General features: G+C 37.9%; 4 protein-coding genes across 32 annotated transcripts in view; 2 read left to right on the forward strand and 2 right to left on the reverse strand.

Annotated features, from left to right (window-relative positions):
• Positions 1-5,073, forward strand: part of LOC148313770 (uncharacterized) — a 133,963-nt gene extending 128,890 nt beyond the window's left edge. Inside the window, exons 3-5 of the mRNA XM_088278376.1 lie at positions 3,036-3,237; positions 3,313-3,542; positions 3,626-5,073. Of these exons, the coding sequence (XP_088134502.1) occupies positions 3,090-3,237; positions 3,313-3,542; positions 3,626-4,555 (1,308 nt within the window). The 5' untranslated portion in view covers positions 3,036-3,089 and the 3' untranslated portion in view covers positions 4,556-5,073. The remainder of the gene's footprint in view (positions 1-3,035; positions 3,238-3,312; positions 3,543-3,625) is intronic.
• On the reverse strand, positions 5,065-9,302 carry Cib2 (Calcium and integrin binding family member 2). Its single transcript, XM_088278385.1, has 5 exons — positions 9,175-9,302; positions 9,002-9,036; positions 8,104-8,221; positions 6,067-6,321; positions 5,065-5,205 (listed from the first exon to the last, which is right to left on the reverse strand). Exons 1-5 carry the CDS (start codon positions 9,223-9,225, stop codon positions 5,095-5,097), a joined length of 570 nt encoding a protein of 189 aa, XP_088134511.1. The 5' UTR covers positions 9,226-9,302; the 3' UTR covers positions 5,065-5,094.
• Positions 9,303-10,991: 1,689 nt separating this feature from the next.
• On the forward strand, positions 10,992-11,981 carry LOC148313772 (ubiquitin-conjugating enzyme E2 N). Its single transcript, XM_088256406.1, has one exon. It carries the CDS (start codon positions 11,202-11,204, stop codon positions 11,655-11,657), a length of 456 nt encoding a protein of 151 aa, XP_088112532.1. The 5' UTR covers positions 10,992-11,201; the 3' UTR covers positions 11,658-11,981.
• Positions 11,982-12,021: 40 nt separating this feature from the next.
• LOC148313773 (uncharacterized) overlaps positions 12,022-19,995 on the reverse strand; it is a 152,328-nt gene continuing 144,354 nt past the window's right edge. For 16 of the 29 annotated variants that reach the window (XM_088256325.1, XM_088256335.1, XM_088256351.1 and 13 more), the window contains 5 exons: positions 17,382-17,582; positions 14,781-15,032; positions 13,864-14,185; positions 12,648-12,841; positions 12,027-12,579 (listed from right to left, as the gene is read on the reverse strand). In XM_088256325.1, the coding sequence (XP_088112451.1) occupies positions 12,367-12,579; positions 12,648-12,841; positions 13,864-14,185; positions 14,781-15,032; positions 17,382-17,582 (1,182 nt within the window). In that variant the 3' untranslated portion in view covers positions 12,027-12,366. Of the gene's footprint in view, positions 12,580-12,647; positions 12,842-13,863; positions 14,186-14,780; positions 15,033-17,381; positions 17,583-19,995 lie in introns of all 29 variants that reach the window. The other 13 variants (XM_088256365.1, XM_088256357.1, XM_088256244.1 and 10 more) reach the window with 1 other exon arrangement.

Consider the following 19,995-nt stretch of genomic DNA (forward strand, 5'->3'; position numbering starts at 1 on the left):
AAAAAAAAAATTTCACATGAAAATTCATAAATAAATAAAATAGAATTTCATCTCATTTCATCACACTCATTCTAAAACAAATGTTGCCTAGTGTAAGTATGTTCCATTTATTTAATATAATTTTCCGCCCAAAGGGAAGCCGTTCTGTATAATTTCCTAGAATCTCTTAGTTGTTAATTAGATGAACACGTAAAACAATTATAATTTAAAGGTCCTTAGGCGTGTTATTCCGTGTTCCTTAGTCAGTTCGGTGGAGAAGTGCAGATTACAGATTGCGCGGGAGAAGGTTCTGGAGGATTAATTCGCTTTATAATCAGTGCAAAGTACTTCTGTCAATCCACTTTACCGCGCATAGGGAACAGGGTATACACACAGCGAGGCGGCACTCTTAAACAACCAACGAACTTAAGTAATCACATTTAATACGTTATTAATTCAGCTTAGTCACAAAAATCCTATCGTGAGAAGATGTAACTTAAAGCAAACACGGATTCAGTACATTAAATACTTTATTTTACGTACTGTACCTAAATAAAATTTAAATTTAGTTTTACTTTGTAAATATCGTGTAAAATGCTAAGTTGATTATCGATTGGTATTTACAACGTAAAATTTATTGAAAATTGTACAGATGTTACCAAAGAATATATGCTTAATTAATTGTGAACTAACTGATGAATTCACAACATTTTGAGTATGTCCAAATGCTTAACATAAGTCTGTATGTCAAAAATGTAACAAATGAATATTTTATTGATATTTCGATGAAGAAGTTTTTTGACATAAACGATTTTCCATATAAAATGTTAATCTGCGTATTAACAGGGTTTACGACTTGTCATGGGCTGGTTTGAGTATCTCTTTATACGCAAATTTCGGAATATACATATATTTGTCCCAAGTAACTGAAAAACAAATTTTTATACTAATAACTTCATACGCAAGATGACTTTGATTTGACAATTTTTTAGTATGGTTTGTCCAAATCACTGTTCATAATTTATTTTACTTAGTATATACTTGTATTTATAAAGACGTTTCTGATATCTCACCATAAGAAACTGGAAATATTGTGAAAAAATAATTGAACCCTTTTTGGTTTCCTTATCATAAGGGCTTTTGTGGAGAAATTTTATAATTCGGTTACCGCAATTTATCCTGACTTCTGATCATAACACTGAAGATTTGATGAAAGAACAAACCCTTTTGCAGTCTGATTATGTTAGAAGTAGTATTGCATTCATCGTATACCGTAACTTCTTCAAATATATATCGGTAGTGTAAAGGCAAAGGGGTATATCTGTCTCAGACCAAATTTTACAGGAGAGCAAAAACAAACTTGCGAAATTAAATAACTCATTTGTTTTATGTATTGTTATATGTACATATCTTAAAACTAAATAAGTATTGCAACTACAGCTTTATCCTTTTGCCAGATTATGGAATACACTATTTTATACATTTTGTGGAACAAACTTAGAAAATAAAAAAAATTGACAGATATACCCCTTTGCCTTTACACTACCGATATGTCTACTCTTAATATCCTGCTTTGTACATTTTCTGAGAGCTTTTATCAAGCTTGACCCGAGTTGGGAGGATGCTAGGCAGCCGAGTATAAAGGCACTTTAGGACTTCATATGATATAGTTCTAATATCGTTTTAATATAAAATATGCGTAAACTAATGCCCTTTAATCAAAGAAAAATCTAACAATGTGACAACAAATATCTACGCAATATATCTAATTACTTAATGTCGTTTTAATTAAGTTTATTTATTCACCCTTTTTTTAGTTAACTATGGTGTAATTGATATGAGAGAGGGTGGTTCCTGCCAGTCGAATGGCCCCTCCACACCTAGCGAATAATGCGGCCAACGGGCCATTTGTATTCGCAGTTAATGTTCCGCTAATTTCTTATTGATTTCCTGCTCACAATGGAATAGCGGCCAACCCGTTTAGCGTCAGTTTTGGTCAACGCATCCAAAGTACAGGAAGTTTAGTTAATATTTTTATCGAGTTGTCGGTAATTACAATGATTCGTTAACACCCCCAAGTAGGCGATACTGACTATATCCTCTCGACCCACATTTCTTGGCGCATTTCCTGGCAGATGTGGAGGGGGCATAAACAAATTAATAAGCGGTCAACGGAAAATATCCCCTCTGTTGAATTACCCCAAATAACGATTTATGGATGAGTAAATAACTGAACCGTGTTTGATTAACTAAGGGAGGAAGAAAATAATGATTGTAACTAATTTACGGGAAACGGGATGTTGGCGTAGAGCTATTTTTTATGGCAAAAAATCGAACCGGGCAATTTGTGATTAATCAATTGAAAGACTTTTATTGAATTTATTACTAAAATTTTTATTAGATTATAATTTTGAAAGATAACTTAATTTTTAACTCTTTCCTTCGTTACGGTTTTCATTTACTATTATTAGGTATTCATTTACTTTCCATTCATAGTAACGTATTTAACGAATTTGTTTTAATATTTATCACTTAAAATTAAACAACTTTTTTATGGCACATCTCACCCCCGCAATTGTAAGATGATTTATACCACATTTTTACCCCTTTTATCTGAAAAACAATTTCAAACATTAAATAAAATCTGTGTACATTTTGATATTTCAACATAGATGAGTTCCAAAAATTTTAGTAATGTGATTGTCAATCCTATGTAGAATAGTGAATGTCATACGTATAAAAAGTGATCACTTGAACCGGCCTATGATAGGTCCGTTTGTCGTAAGCCCTGTAAATAACTAGACTTCCATATTCTTCTTCGTGTTGAAATGTCAAAATAAACATAAAAATATTTCATAAGCGGAGAAACACAGATTTGTGAATAAGGATTTGGACACGTCCAATATGTAAAAATCTATCTTAGTCACACATATTCTTCGAAGCTTTCTGTCACTCGTGCATCGAGACGTTAGTGAGACATTCATCGAGTGACTGGATCTCAATGTTGAATGTATCGGTAAAATAATGATCAGTTACCAATTGTTACGTTATTTCAGAGCTCCCCGGGTGTGGTTGCGCGATGCGCCCCCGCCGCCCGCGCCCCCCGCAGCATGGAGCCCAGCCCGCCCAGTGAAGGCCTCCCCTTCTTCGGGAACTACACCCCCCACTTCCCGCCCGCGCCGCCCCTCGCGCTGCCCACCGAGGAGCTGCTGCCCCTCGTGGTGCTCTACACGGCCATCATCTTCGTGGGAGTCCTAGGTGCGTCTGACCGCCTATTTCTATCCCCAGTGTAGACTCCGCGATGTTCACAATTAACTCTCCCTTCCTTGGCAGGTAATGGCGGTCTGCTGGGGGCGCTGGTGTCGGCCCACGGGTCCCGCGTGCGCACCCCGTCCCTGGTGAGCGTGTGCGTGGCCGACCTGCTGGTGTGCGCGTGCAGCGCCCCGCTCGCCGTGCTCCGGGCCTCCGAGCTGGGCGGGGCCAACACCTCCTCTCTCGCGCTGCTCTCCGCCGAGGAGCCGCCCTGTCCCGGCTTCCCCTGCGCCGTCCTCGTCTGCATCGAGGTACCTGTCTGCCGATACATCATGCCGTACTCGTACCCCCCCTTCCGAACTTCTCGCCTAATACGAGATTATCGCGTTTTCAGAATCTTCCCGTCGCGGCGAGTACTCTTTCCTTGATGCTGCTCTCCGTGGACCGCTTCATCACGGTGCAGCACCCGCGCTGCCTGTCCGCTTTGCAGCGCTGCCCCCTGCTGATGGCGCTGATGGTGTGGACGGCGGCCGCGCTGCTCACGGTGCCCGGCCTCACGGCGACACCCCCGGCTCCGGCCCTCCAGGTGGCGCGCGTCTTGCTCACCTTCCCGCTGCCCGCCTGCGCCGTGCTGCTGTTCAACCTGGGCGTGCGCTCCAAGCTGTGCGCCCTGTCGCTGACGGCGCGGGCCGCCCACGGCGAGCTGCCGCTGCCCGTGCCGCTCATGCGCCGGCCCACCCACGTCATCATAGTGGCCGGCATGGCGGCGCAGACGCAGGCCGTCACCTACGGGTACGAGGACGACGGTCGCGAGAAGCGGCGCGGTCGGGCCGCGAGCGGGCCGCGGCGCGGCGGCGAGCTGCGGCGGCAGCGCGAGCCGCACGCGCCCGCCGAGCCCTCGCTGCTCGCGCCGCAGCCGCTCACGTCCACGCTGCAGTCGCGCCGGCGGCTCGCCAACGTGCTCGTGTCCGTGGCGGCCGTGTTCGCCGCGTGCTGGCTGCCGTACGCGGCGTGCCGCTTACACGCGCTGCTGGCCGCGCCCGCGCCGCGCCTGCTGCGCCTCGCGCTGCTGCTGGGCCACGCGCACTCGGCCATCAACCCGGCCGTGTACTGGACGCTGAACCACCAGACGCTGAGCCGCGGCGGCTGCGCCCCCTGGCCGCGCCCCGCCGCCGCGCGCCGCTTCCTGTTCCACCTGAAGCCGCAGGGCGAGCAGCCCCCGAGCAGCACCAACGAGGCGGCGCTGGGCCCCTTCCACCCGCGCTACACGCGCGCGCGCCCGCGCATCGAGCGCGCCGCGCCCTCTTCCCACTACCTGTATTGAGACCTTCTCCGTTTCCTTCGATCGATCTGTGATTCTAATTTCCTAGTGCCTATTCGTCTAAGAAACTGTAAATATATCGAGAGTGTGAATTCTACGAAATATCCGGAGCGCTGTCCGACCGGGGATATTTCCTCCTACCGTTCTTCCCTTCGTCCGTGTACCTTGCCGTTCAATAGGTGTTCGCGGGCCGCTTTTATCGATACTAAGTTGTAATGATCGTCGTTCAATTAATGTACCTCCCGATATAGTGATTCGAGCATCTCTATGTTATACATACCTACCGTAAAACGTGTTACGTCAGAATTCAGTACCTACAGTATAAATATACTCTATTTTTAGTAAATGTTCGATAACCGTTTAAAGTAAATGTATGTATATGTTTTTGAATGGGCGTGTTTAAGAATAAAATTGATTTATTATATTATTAATTAAAATTGTATGTTTAATGTTTAATGAAATAGAATCTAAATATAAAAATAATAAAAACTGTTCTAAAGGCAATCAAATGCATATTCTACTGACGGAGTTTGATTTATTTCTCAGATCCTAATATGAAAGGTAGAAAGGAAATCAGGTGCTCTTGTGATGACGTGTTCGAACTCCATGTACGAGAGCTTCCCATCTCCGTCCACGTCCGCTTCCTCCACTACCTGAAATAAATCGGCTGTTTAATCAAATTGAAAAACATCTGCGATGGCATACCATATATTACAATTTGTCACTTGCAAAATTCCTCGTTATCGAGTGAAGGCATTCAAATAAAGTAGACACCGGCATTTATTTTTTAACATTTTTACATTTCAACATAGATGAAGAAGAATATGGAAGTCTGGGTATATACAGGGTTAATCATAGGCTAGTTAAGTCATCGTTTTACACATACGTAACATTCATCATTCTGCCCATGATTGACAACCACACTACTTAAATTTTTGTAACTCATACATATGACATAAACCCAAAGACGTTTCACTGAGTTTATGGGAGCCATATATGGTTGATTTGAGATAGTTTTAATGTAGCAGAGACCCTTTATTTGAATTTACGAAGTCTTTGGCACCATGATATTTAGTACTTGTTACAATATTTATTTTTATATTTTTGACATCTCAACATACAAAGATGATGAAGAATTTAGAAGTCTGGGTATTTACAGAGTGTACGACCTGTCATATGTAGGTTTAAGTAATCACTTCATATACGAGTTACATTGATTATTCCACCTGTGATCAACAACCACAATCCTCAATTTTTTTGAATTCTTATCTTTATGATTTGATTCACACATCGCTTCATCGCAGCAATATCTATGGTTGATTTGAGAGAGCTTTTATTTAGCAGAGACCCTTTTATTTAGATGTATGCAAGATTCTAACCGAATCAGAAAACATACTGGGAGACGCCTGAAAACGTGATTTAAAAATTGTATACAGCTTATATATAATTTGACCAGTTTTTTTTTTAGGCCGATTCTTTTACATTTTTTTACATAATTGGAGGAAAACCATTACCTTCTCGGCTATCTGCTGCAGCTCCTCAGTAGCCAGCTCTCCTCTGGCGAGTAGTCTCAGCGCCACGCCTAGATCTGCAGCGCCTATGAAGCGATCACCGTCGAAGTCGTACACTCTGAAGGCGTAGTGGACCTTGAGGTCGCGCGGAGCCTGCTCGCTGAAGATGGACATCAGATCCAGGAAGTCCTCGAAGGTCATGTTGCCGCTGCCGTCCCGGGAAAACACTTCGCAAATTCGGCGTCTGAACGGGTTTTCCTTGTTCAAACAAATGTTTTAAGGATTAACCACTGTGCATTTTTATCATATGTTAAATAAATAAAATATGATCTGGTGAAAAAAAATATTTATTGTAACTGCAGACAGTTGGTAGTATTCCATATTGAATTGTTGGGTAATGTATCCAAAATTAGACACGGTTATTGAATTGAGTTCTACTTTTATTAACATATATGATATGTGACGCGTTTCCTCTTAAGATATTGTAACATATAAGACTCACCCCTACCTAGACTCCTACTCCATACCAAGGAATATTTTTTTATATTTTTTATTTACTTTGTTTATAACAATAAAAAAAATCTTAAACGAACTCCCTCTCTAAACACAAGTATCTACTTTATTAGAGAGGTAGAAACGTTATATTTGAAATGTTTTGTATATATATTTACCAACTATTTTGTATTAATGACATATGTATTTTGTAAAAAAAATTTTTTTTTAAAAATTCAATTGTCAAACACTCTGTTGTGTTTGATAATTTCTTAATAAGACGTAACGCGTCACATATCATATATGTAAATAAAAGTAGAATATAATCTAATAACCGCGTTCAATATGGATTATATTACCCAACTCAAAAAAACTGGAGAATTAATTGTACCATACGGCAGTGTTCCGTAAACTTTTTGTATTCAAGGTTCACCTACCAAATTAAGAAATTTTAGAGAAATTTACCATATTATGGTAACATATTTCACATATTATGTTTAATGCGAAATGTAAGCCTACTTAACTGAGCGCAGGCAATCGAAATTTGAACCAATTATGTTATTTTCACAAAACTAGACTTTTTTCCGCGACATACCAACTAATCACCACGGTACACCAGAAACAATGCCATACGGTACAGTTAATTTTAACTTTGCTTCTAGACTTTTTAAAACTGATCGCCTATGAGCAGTGTCAGAGAGTCAATAATAACGAAGAGAAAAAAAATTAACATATTTTTTATCGAAACCAAAAATGTTAAGTTGATGTTAAAAACGTTAACTTCCATATGTCATCGATGCCCTGAGCTGAAATTACATGCAGAAGTTAAATTTTTAACGTCGTAGTTTCAATAAATTCAACCTTGCTTGTATTCGGCAAAAAAAAATAGTTTCAATAAGTTACTTTAACTCCGTTAACTTAAAATCGTAAACCATTGGAAAAATAGGTTGGTTTAAGTTATCCTAACTATGTAGTTAAATCGGTAACTTCCGAATAGAGTACTCCAACGGTTTTTATTTGGTCCACATTGGATGCTAAATTTAGGTAACAAAAAAACATCCGAGTAGCTTTTTCCATTTTTGTTTTATTCGACTAGTTTCCAGGTTTCGTCGTTCCGATATCATCAGACTGGGAAATCACCAGTCTAATGATGTTAATTTATTATTAGATTAAAACCAATATTTTTAGCTTTTCCACTTTTTTATTTGACCAGCGACCGAGTTTCGTCGTTACCGACATCATCAGACTGGTGACATCATGTCGGTAACGACGAAACCCGGTCGCTGGTCAAATAAAAAAGTGGAAAAGCTAAAAATATTGGTTTTAATCTAATAATAAATTAAAAATGCAATTCCATCACGAAGTGTCAGTGGATAATATAAATCTACTAATGATGTTAGTTACAACGAAACCCGGTCACTGGTTATATAAAATAAATGTGGAAAAATATAAAGTTGTTATTTTATTATTTTATATGCAGTTCTACCAAGAAACGTCAGTAAAAAATAATTTTGAGGCGTTTGATAGTAGTCAATTTATATAACCTACCTTCAACTCTGGTAGTTTTTCCATACACTCTAGCGGCACCTGTATCCTAGAGGCCTGGTCTTCCGTCATGCTTCTGGGCACTTGGTCAGGATTCACCTCACGAAATCTCTTAAAGACTCTAAAACACACCCGCATATTACAATTCAAAATGACACCACTTAAACAGAATCGACTAGTTTACTTGTTTATCTAAGATTGGACTTGAGTAAGTTTTTTACTAGCAAAGGCCTTCTTGATGTATGTAAGATTCTACCCGATTTGACATACCAGGAGACGGCTAAAAATACCCTTTTAATTTTTTATTAAACTTATAAAATTTTTAAACAAAACATATAGTTTTTTTAAATACTTGAAAGTGGTCAGGTCAGGAGTCGAAATGATGAAGATATATGAGGAGATCCATGAATGTGGAAGAGGCTAGATTGTTTGCAAAGACAGATTGGTGTGGCGTTCTTTTCTGTCTGCCAACCCCTGCGGGGAAGCGGCATGATGGTAAGTCAATTAGTTAGTTTACAAAAAAATGTATTTACAGCATTTAAAATAATAATCACCTGATAAATAAATTACATGAAACTTATATTTTCGTGAATATTGAAGTATAATGTAAAAAATAGTCAAATAGTAAAACCCCTATAACGTTGAGATAGGTACCGCATTATCATAGGGAATTTTATAAGTGGTTAATTTTTTTTAAACATTTTAACCAGCGGAAAAGACTAAAATGAGCCATTTTAAATAAAATAAAAATTATAAACATTAACCCCCTACAACGTTCCCATTGATAAACGCGGTACCTATCTGAACGTTATAGGGGGGGGGGGGGGTTACTGTATTTTCGTGGTAAATTATTTGCAATATTGATTATTTTCCTTTATTTTCTATAATAATAGAATGTTACCTTAAAATCTCTTTCCTTGTAAAAAATGTGCAATCCTATAATATAAACAGAATCATTAATACGCATTCATTTAATAAAATTATGTTCATTAATCGGGAGTCAGAAGCCTTATATATTTATTATCTATATTTACGAATTAAATATACATAATTTTAAAATGATATTCTATTCACCTGATAGTCCTCAAGCTGTTGTTCCGTAAAAGTCACAATTTTGTTACCCATTCTCCAAAAATATTTATAATGTTAAAAAAATGTAGCGAAAATGTAATATTTTATTTTCCTGCGTAGTAACTGGTAACTCTAGGGAAAGCTCACAACAAACTGAAAATATCTAGAAAAAGTCTGAAGTCGGTGTCCCTCAACTCAAAGTTCTTCGCGGACAATTTTATTTTGTAAAAATGATCGAATTATAAAAAAAGTTATTAAAAAAGGCAATGAAAATGGTTTTGCAGATTACGCGGTTATAGTTTTTTTTATACAATTTTTTATTCATTATTTATATATATTTATTATTAATCTTTATTCTCATTTGAGAATAATAAGTCTCAAATTTAAAATCCGGACATGTACCAAGCGGCTGAAAAATATGGAAGACTGGGTATTTACATGGCATATGTCCTGTCACAGGCTGGTTAAGTGATTACTTTAAAAATGATTAACATTCATCATTCTAGCCATGATTGGCAACCACCCTATTCAAATTTTCGGAACTCTCTAGATATATCGATCAATCTCATGACACAGTTCATATAAATTCACAACAGCCATGTAGGTATGTTGGATTGAGACCCACTTATTTGTATGCAAGAGATCCAAGCTTTTAGACACCGTTTTGTTTAGATCCGAAAGCAAATAATACACAAAAGACAAATGTGAGTATTTTTTATTCTTGTTTTTATTATTTAATCCAGCAGTTTTTTGCCACCGTATTCCCTTCACAATGTTCGTGTTTCGTTGATTTTTATTAATGAAAGAATAGGTGCGGCTTAATGTGCTATCAAGAGACCATACCGAGTGGAGAGTAGTGGGTAGCGGGTAGCGGGTGGGTTATATTATGAAGGAGCGGCCGTCGGGTGGTTTTCTTCTAAATATGTAATTTCTTTTAACATCTCTCCGGAATATTAATAGCATAATATGCTAATGAAAGAATATTTCTAATTAACGTGTTGTGCTTTTTTTCTAAAAATACATTTCAGTAGATAAATCTACAATCAGCAATGACGGAAAATATTCCGAATGCGGATTTCGAAATGTTCGATTTGGTTTTTTCGAAATAGGGTATATATAATCTAAAATAATAAAAATGCTCTTTTTTGCTAAGCGGAATTTTTCGAATGGAAATTGTAAATGAAATTATAATTTTATTCTAATTTTTTTAACAATTTTTTTTTATAAATATATTTTCGAGCTATTGTACCATTATATATCAATTTATTAAATAAACGTACCCACATTTCCCCCAAATAAATGAATACGTGAATAATATAAATTTATGGAAATTTATCACGATAATTGCGAGTGATTTTAATTACTAAGGGATTTGATAAAATTAAATAAAACATTGAGGATTATTTTCAAAAATCAAATTTAAGGTAAGAATTAACTAAATGAATGTACGCGTAGCTGAAATAAAATATACAGTGGGAAAAGTACACCAACATCATCTGTAGAGCGATTTTCTTATGAACTAAAAAAATGTCGTAAAATTGCGTATATTTTTGGATGGTCAAAATCAGTTTTGTATTTATTAAATAAGAGATAGTGACGCCTGCCACAAATTCAACGGCAGTTTGTCGAAACGTACCAGTAATTTAGGTACTTACCCAAATAAAAACTAACCAGTACGAAATGTTAGCAGGTACCTACTTAGGTGCCCCATAAAAATAATGGGATAGACTTTGAAAACCGCGCTGGTTTCTAGTCTATGGTCTCTGATAAAACATATTTTGTTGGTCATCCTGGCTATAGAATACTGTCGAAATAATTTCGTTTGTAATGAAGTCCCTTTTCACACTGAGGGCATTTCGATACTGCGATGGAATAAATGTGATTTAAATTACAAGGAATCGTTGTTTTCCGGTTTTTATATTTGTTAACTATTTAATAAAAACTGTAATTCCGCGTAAGTGAAATCGTCGGGCGTGGTGTGGCGTATATTTTGTACAATCTAAATTATCAGCATTGGCCGCACATTTAAAATGGCAGCCCTACCACGTAGAATAATTAAAGAGACACAACGTCTGATGCAGGAACCGGTGCCCGGAATAAGTGCAGTGCCCAGCGATACTAACGCTCGATATTTTCACGTTATCGTTACTGGACCAGAAGATTCACCTTTCGAAGGCGGACTATTCAAATTAGAGCTTTTCCTTCCGGAAGACTATCCAATGTCAGCACCCAAAGTTAGATTTATAACGAAAATATATCACCCAAATATAGATCGTTTGGGTCGCATATGTCTCGATATTCTGAAAGATAAATGGAGTCCCGCCTTACAAATACGGACCGTGCTGCTGTCGATCCAGGCCTTACTTTCGGCGCCCAACCCCGACGACCCGCTAGCCAACGACGTCGCCGAGCTGTGGAAAGTCAACGAAGTAGAAGCTATTCGCAATGCCAAGGAATGGACCAGGAGATACGCCATGGACAACTGAGCCAGTGCGATACAGTGTTGATAGACTTTGGTCCGCGAGTGTCACTGGGGGGGCTGCCTGCGCTCCGCCCCCCCAGTCACCCGGCTCAGTGCACCTCGGGCGGCTCCGGCGGGTCGCGCCGCCGCCGCTCCGTACTCTACTACTCCACACTCTCCCGAGCAACAAGGATTGGTTCCCCGGCCCCACACCGCTTGCCACTCCGCCGAGTGCTCTTCGTGTACTATTCATACTTACCCAACTTCCCTCGTGAGCGGGTGAACCTGTATTATATATATAACAACTTCTGTACAACTCTGCTTTTCAAATAGAATTTTAAGCATAAAATGTATTGTTATTTTAGGATAAGGGAAATAAAAGGCGAAAAATATATCTGGTAATTTAATCTATAAATAAATGCGTGACTAGATAATACTCTGAACAATATGATAATATCTGTTTATTACACATCTGTACATCACGTACACAAAGGGGGTACACTGGAGTACACATATCTCGAGTAGCGGCGCTAGCAAATCATACAGGAGTGGGCGCGCGCGGCGTGAGCGATACACAAGTACTAGGGCCCGAGGGTCGTATTGTCAACTTTATTATTACAAAACACAAGTACTAAACACTTAGAAATATTACATTTCACTTAAAGGTAAATAATATCCTCCGACAGTCTGTTTACACTCTAGCCAGGCAGGCACTGTAGCTTCCAGTCGCGTGTCTATATGTAGACGGGGTTCTCCTGGCCCGTGAGCAGCCGGAACATGGAGGTGGGCATGGTTTTCATCAGGATCTCCCCCACCGACGTGGCCAGCAGGTTCACGATCCTCTCGTGCGGCACGGCCACCACGCTCTGGTTGTTGATCTCGATGATGCGGTGGCCTACGCGCACGCCGCCCCTCTCCGCGATCCCCCCGCGCAGCAGGCTGCAGATCTGCAAGAGCACTGTCGTCAGTACCTCCGTCGACTCTCACAGCGGCCTCCCTCTGCCCCCATACTCACCACGCCATTTTGCACGCTGAAGCCCAGCTGGTACTTGGTGTCCGGCCGCTTGATCTTCACCTCCACGACGGGCGCGCAGGGCACCACGGTGAGCTTCACCACCGTCTGGTTCTTGGAGTTCTTTATGTAAGTTTGACAAGTGGATAAAGGTAAGCCGACTAAGCTCACTCCGTTGATGGCTATTATCTGGTCACCTAAACAAAAACATTCAAACACCATCATTGAGCAGGTCTAACAGGTCAGAAGATAAAAATCGCAATTTTTTCAATAATGAAAACAAATTTAATGGAAACCAAGAACGCAGTTTTTATGATTGTTTATTTATTGGCAAGTATTAGATATTAACTAAATAGTCCGCCTCCATAGTGCAGTTGTTAGCCTGTTTGACTACCATGCTGGAAGTCCCGGGTTCAATTTCCAGGAAGGTTCGTAATAAATATTAGTAACTTTTCATTATTAATATTTATTTAATATCACCCTGGACTGCCTTCTTCCTACATTGGTCAAAAAAACACCGTCAATATGATGCAGTTTGTCCTGTGTACCATTTAGTGCAGATAAAGGTTAGAAGGATAAACTTTCCAGGAATACATTAATCAGATTAGAATATGTGATCAAACTACGTTACCATACTTCAATATTTTAATGTCTTTTATTACAAATGCTGGATTTTATTCCATGGTTCCTATAAAGGTTTTTATTTATATCATAAGTACCCAAGTTTCCATATTTCCATCTCGATAAACTTCTGCATCTATGTTGAGATACAAATAGAAATCTCAATTCTTCAATATGTTTAAGGAATAAAATCAATCTATAGTAATCAGTTTACAGGAAAATAATTTCAAGTTCTAAATACTATACTTCTTTTTAATAAATAAGTTCGTCAATTGATTCCGCAGTCACTTTGTGGCAATATCTATCCATTTTAAAATTTAATATTTACGTGGTAAGTACCGCTAATTATTAAACTAAATTACAATAATGACACATGATAAATGATATTGTGTGCATCCAAATAATACAGTATAATAATTAATGATATTTACCAAATTAACTTAAGATTTAAATACACGTCCATTAAGGTTGGATGACCTGGAGCGTAATCTATCTCCAATAGTGCTTTATTTAAAGGTAAATGGATCGGTTAGTAAATGAACCCGATTGAGTGAAGCTTGTCTAAGCTATTTATCTTGTAGGTTGTAGAGATCTTAACCTATGTTGAGTTGTCCGCATCTGGCAGCCGCACCCGATGGCGCCAGGTTGGCTATGACGACGGTGGGGAGCATAGACCCCCATCCCGACTCCACTATGACCACTCCCAATATCTCCCCCTTGGCCTTGGGCACCACCACTTCCTTCTGCATCTCCTTCTTGGCGAACATCTGCAGCTCGTCTCCGAATATCTCCTGGCTGTTGAGGACCTCCTGGTAGTCCATTTCCTTGACGAAGCTATGGTCCTCGATCCCATTGGCTTTCAAAAATTCCATATACGCCACCTGGAAAGCTTGCCCGATTGACTGAGCGATGAATTGTGCCTGAAAAAAAGCAAAAATAAATATTTACATTTCAGAATAAGTTGACAAAATTTATCGATTTCAAATTATCTTACCAACATTTTGAGAAAAAGATCACATTCATTTATGGAGCTAATACATATTATTGTGAATGTATTGTCAAAACATTTAATTACAAATAGACCATTAAATACAATCTCCAAGAGATCTTTTGTCAAAGTTAACTATAGATGACCCGATTGAAAACTTTATTGACAAAAAAAATAAGCAGTGATTTTTTAAAAAAAAAGCCTGACCCTAATATTTATCATTTTAAAACTAGATTACTTGAAATACATGTATCTATGTCAATTAGCAGGGCAGATGATGTAAACAATAACATTTATTGTGAATATAAAACGATAGTAAAAAAAAAACTTCATCTAAAAATAAATAGTTTACACATACTGATACCGCACAGGCGGTTGAAATTATATAATCTTAACCAAGAACAGGATTCGATGGTGATCAATTTGTATCTCGTTAAATGGAAAACGTGAGTTGTGTTCTTTTAAGGTAGAACTCGCAAATTATTTATCAAGATAATGTAAGAAAGGTGTAGTTTGTATATGATCACCTCCTCACTCTCGAAGACGTGGCAGATCATCTTGGGCGTGCGGTTGACCTTGGGCGGGTCGTCCATCTCGTGCGGCACGAAGCGGCGGCGCGCCATGAGGACCACTAAGTCCCCGATGTCGGCGATATAGCTGATGGTGCGCAGGGCGTGGTCCATCATGATCTCCTTCAGGTCCGTGTTGAGCACCATTATCTTCTCCGTGGAGATGAACAGGTCCACCTCCGTGCTGGGCTGGGATTCTCCCTCCGGGGCCTGCATCGCCAAGTTACAGTGGTTACAACTAACTAAATTCAAACTTATAGTAATAAATAAAGCTGTATTTATAGATTTGGCGTTTAATTTGTAGAACTCCATTTTAATTTATGTATTAAATGTTAAATCAAACACTGATTTTTTGAGTCTACTAAGTTGTATTTTATTCATTTATAATTAAAGTTTTACTTAGTAAATACCACTATTTCTTAAAATCTACTGCGACACGTGTTTCGATGCATTCCACATCATTTTCAAACACCGTATGTGGCGCTAATTTTAAATTTTAGAGTTGGGTCCTCGGGAGAGTGACTCTGAATTATAGCTGTATCTTATGCAACATCACTTATCACGACCCTATTTGGGCTTCGACTTAAATTTTATTGCCTATTCCTACACAGGAGTGAGTTGAACTTGACTCTTTATGTTCAAGGTTAAGTGAAAAATACTAGCTAATTATTTTGTGTTTATTCTGTTTTGTGTTATCACTTAAAAGTAAAGATTTTTTTTGTAGGATTTTGATTATTAAGTATTTTTTATAAAGGTTATCTAGACGATCGGAACAAATTATATTTTAAATAATTATTTAATAATTCTTTGATACTCTTATGGAACACAATAAATTAACAATGAGGTTTTACTGTATTTCATACATTAGCAACTCTGGCTCCTCTGAAAGTTTTGTAGAGAAACTTAAATTGTTAAAAAAAAAAACATCATCAAGATATTTAGATAGTTGGATATTGGTCATACAATTGTGTTTGCAAAAAAGTCATGTCATTAATCGAAACTATTAATAATTTTAAAAAACAATGATGTTATAGGATATCTTTTTCTTCGGGTAATTGATCCTCTACATCAGAGGTGTCAAACTCAAAAGGCACCAAGGGTCGCATAAGGTATTTTGGGTACGCCGGCGGGCCACATCAAAAAACTCAAAAATCTCATTTTCATTTTTATCTAACTTTAAGTGAATAATTTATTATCAAAGACAGTCATATGAGGTACAGTAGATACAACTTAATAGTTTTGTAAAAGAATATCATATGTTACCGTATAAAAAAAAAGATTTCAACGAAGAATTAAAATAAATGAAAAATATAACTGCGGATATACACACGGGCCGCAAAAAAATTATTCACGAGCCGCAAGTTTGACATGTCTGCTCTAAACAATGAAAACTAATTTGTATTTTATCAAGTTTTTTCTCAAGAATCACCCCTAACTATGCCGATTCAAGATCCAACCAACTAGAATATGAACCCAATACCCTATAAATGATTTTCCCCGAAGAATCTCAGACAAGGAACAAACAGTTGTGTATTACTATTGAGAGAATATCTAAAATCTGGATTTGCAATGATGAATTGTGTAACTGGCAAATACACATTTTTGCAGGTTGAATCATTCTTGAAGTGGTAAAGTTTATCGATAATACAGTTGTACTTACCAGAGCCTATAATATCCACGGAAGCATGTTTAATAAGAAGAAAGAAGACAAAATGTTATTGACATGAAGACATTGTGCTATGAATCTTATACAAAACATAGAATGGAAAATGTTTAATATGTATTGTCCTAAAAATCTAATTTAGTCATAGTTTCTTCACTTGTCTATCTGTATATAACTTTCAATTTAATATAACTGTTTTTATATTACACACACATTGATAATAATTGCATTATTTATATTTTCTGTTATTTTAACAAAGTTCATGTTGGAGTATGATACTAGAATATTTGATAATCATAAAAACTGGAAGGATTCACATATTGATTAGCTTTAATATGGTGGATATATAAACGGCTATATTATGGTGACAGAACCGTACAGACACACAAATGACACCAGACGAAGACATAATTCTGTAAAAGTAGAGTTTGCAACAATGGTTATAATTTTAAAGAATTACATATTTAAACATTGTTGTCATTATTTCTCCCAATAATTTAATTCAACAAACTGTTTTTGAAAATTCACCGGTGATAAAATATTGACTAATCTTAGATCTGTCAGAGTTTAAAATATTGTAAAATTTTTATCTTACGATACTTTTTTTATACGAGGTTTTATAAACCAACATTAGAGAAATCATTGCCCGAATATAGCCCAAAACTCTAAATTATTAGGATTGCATCTACAGCAAATAATACGAAATTGGATAAATTATTGGTAACAAAGAATGGTCAATATTCAATTGGAGTTTGTTCTGAATTTTATATTTATAGGAGAAAGAGTTGTAAAGAAATTTTCTCCGCGTCCTATGCCAGTAGGGTCCCCGTCCAGGTGTCAAGTGCGCGGGAGGGTGTAGAGTCGCGTGGATGGTGGGGGGGGGGGTGTGGCAGCACCTTGATCTTGGTGACGGCCTCCTCTACCATGTTCTTTTTAAGGCGCTTCCGGCGGCGCCGCCCCGACCCCTCCTCGTCCACCTCCACGGAGCCCAGGAAGGAGAGGCGGAACACGGTGCCCTCGGCGGCCTCCGCCTCCCCGTGCCCCCCCGGGCGGGAGCGCGCGGGCGGCGTCTGGTTGGTTGCCTGAACGTTTGCCTCCTACAAAACACCACAAAACATGCCACTCTCACTGCCCTCTTCTAGAAATTTGTCTCTCTCTCGGGCCATAGTGAATCGGATATGACTCGGCGCGACTCGGATGATGAGATGCGTGATCGTTACAAGCCAAACGATGCGGCCAATACCGAATAGTATCTGTACCGATATCAGATCGATATACGATACCACTACGGATGTATCCATATAATAAACAATAATAAACTACGAACATGCCATGCCAAAGTACGTAGTAAATGATTCGAAGAAAACTAATTAAACCGATAGTATTTCTATGGGTTTATAACGTGCGGCGCTTTTTCCCAACATTTCAAACTGCATCGAGGACATCCGTCATTTGTCGAACGAGACATCGGTCCGAACGATGGATATTGCGATACAGTCCGAAATATAGGCAACAAGGGCCGATGACACGCGGTTTAATAAACACTATCGGCATTTGTATATCCATAAAAATCTATGAAAAAAATAACAAAATAAAATGTATATATAATATAATAACATATGCGATAGAATGAGATGAGAGCGTGAATAAAGCGAAACGAAAATAGCGGAATGGGGCGAGAAAGAAGAGGTGAGAGACAAACATTCCAGAGGATAGACAGACCGGCTGGAGGAGTGGAGGGGGGCGGGCAACCAACCAGCCGCGGGGGGGGACACTGAAACAAAACTAGTGCAACTCTACACCCATCATACCTGACACTTACACTAGACGAGTCCCGCCAAACATATCCCGATTCACACGCACCGAGTGAGGGGGGCTCTACGTTCAGGGGACGGGACATGCTACGGGGTGCGCGAGCACCCGAGTATCTAATCAGCCCCAGGGCTCTCTAGTAGGGAGCATTCTCTAGGGCCTAGGCGAACATATAATGACACATTCAACACTAAACACAAATGTATTATACAAATACATTGCAAAATTTCAAAGCAAATGACAATCCTTTTCAGATGCTTTAATGGAAAGTGTAGAAATGCAACACTACACAGCGAAGCAAAATATGTATTAACCATCGTAAATTAAAACTAATTCATTTTCAAAATCATTCACAGACTGTACATAGTCACGTTATTTGTACATATTTTAGTGTTGCTACAAAGCCCTTTCCTGGTCGTCATGTAAAATATCATAAATTCCAGTTAGATAAATATCGTTTTAATCTACTGAAAATAATCCAATTTATTCAAGAAAAAGATTGAATACTTTGGATCCCTCCGAAGTATATGATTTTTACAGATCAAGCGTATATTTATTAAAAGGAGATTTACAAAATTAAAACTATCGTTTATGATATTTCGCCAGGAAACAATACCAATATTTAACCAATAAAATAATATTAAGTATGCGTAACCGATGGTCTGCTTGCAAATACATAATTATGTACAATAATTATCTACACTTTTTGCCTCAAATAAGTAAGGATTGCATTTTTTCATAATACTAACATACATATTGTGAGCATATTGCCAAATATGACCAAATCACGAAAAAATTCTAATGAGCTGTTATTTGTTATTTCTGAAACGTGGTTTTATATACAGATTTTAAAAATTACGCTTGAATTTTGAGCCAAATTATAATAGAATTTTAGAAACAAATTCACAAAAAACTGTTTTTTAACCATTCAAATGAGCTTAAATCATAAGTTGAGCACTTGTTTTCTACCACTTGAGTGTTGTATTATTACAACTGGTTTTGGAAGCTACAGATGCTTCCATCTACAGGTTTGAATAACACTACATTTGACCAGATGATGGAATGATTGTTCTGAAACCGGAAGACATGAAGTAATGTTATTTCACAAGGTGAATGTGAGAGTGTTATAAAGTTTACAGTTTATATTCAAACCTGTAGGCGGAAGCATCTGTAGCTTCCAAAACTAGTTGTAACAAATAATACTCAAGTGGTAAAAAACATGTGTTTTAATTATAATTTAATCATCTCTTACCACAAAGTGAATGCCGAAACGATAAATATCATAAATGAGCTTATGTCAAAATCACATGAATTGACATTATTTATAGATTTGACGTTTAATTTGTACAACTCACGTAGTTTAATTCACGTATTAAATGTTAAATAAAACACTGACTTTCGAGTCTACTAAGTTATATTTTATTATTTAAAAAAAAAACACAAAAATCAATTATGTGACAATTGTTTTTCCTAGTTATGGCATTTTCAAACAAATATGACACATTAGTTTGAAAAGGTCATAACTAGACGAAACAATTGTTACAAAATTGATTTTTATGTTTTTTTTTTTAAACAAAAAATACAACTTAGTAGACTCAAAAAATCAGTGTTTGATTTATCATTTAATACATGGATTGACATTGCCAATTTTCACAGTATGCTCATATCAATAGTAAAACTATTTGAAATAATGATTTT

This window comes from Brachycentrus maculatus, unplaced genomic scaffold, assembly GCF_059751285.1.
Source record: "Brachycentrus maculatus isolate JH-2025_06_01 unplaced genomic scaffold, ASM5975128v1 h1tg000005l, whole genome shotgun sequence".
Taxonomy (NCBI): domain Eukaryota; kingdom Metazoa; phylum Arthropoda; class Insecta; order Trichoptera; family Brachycentridae; genus Brachycentrus; species Brachycentrus maculatus.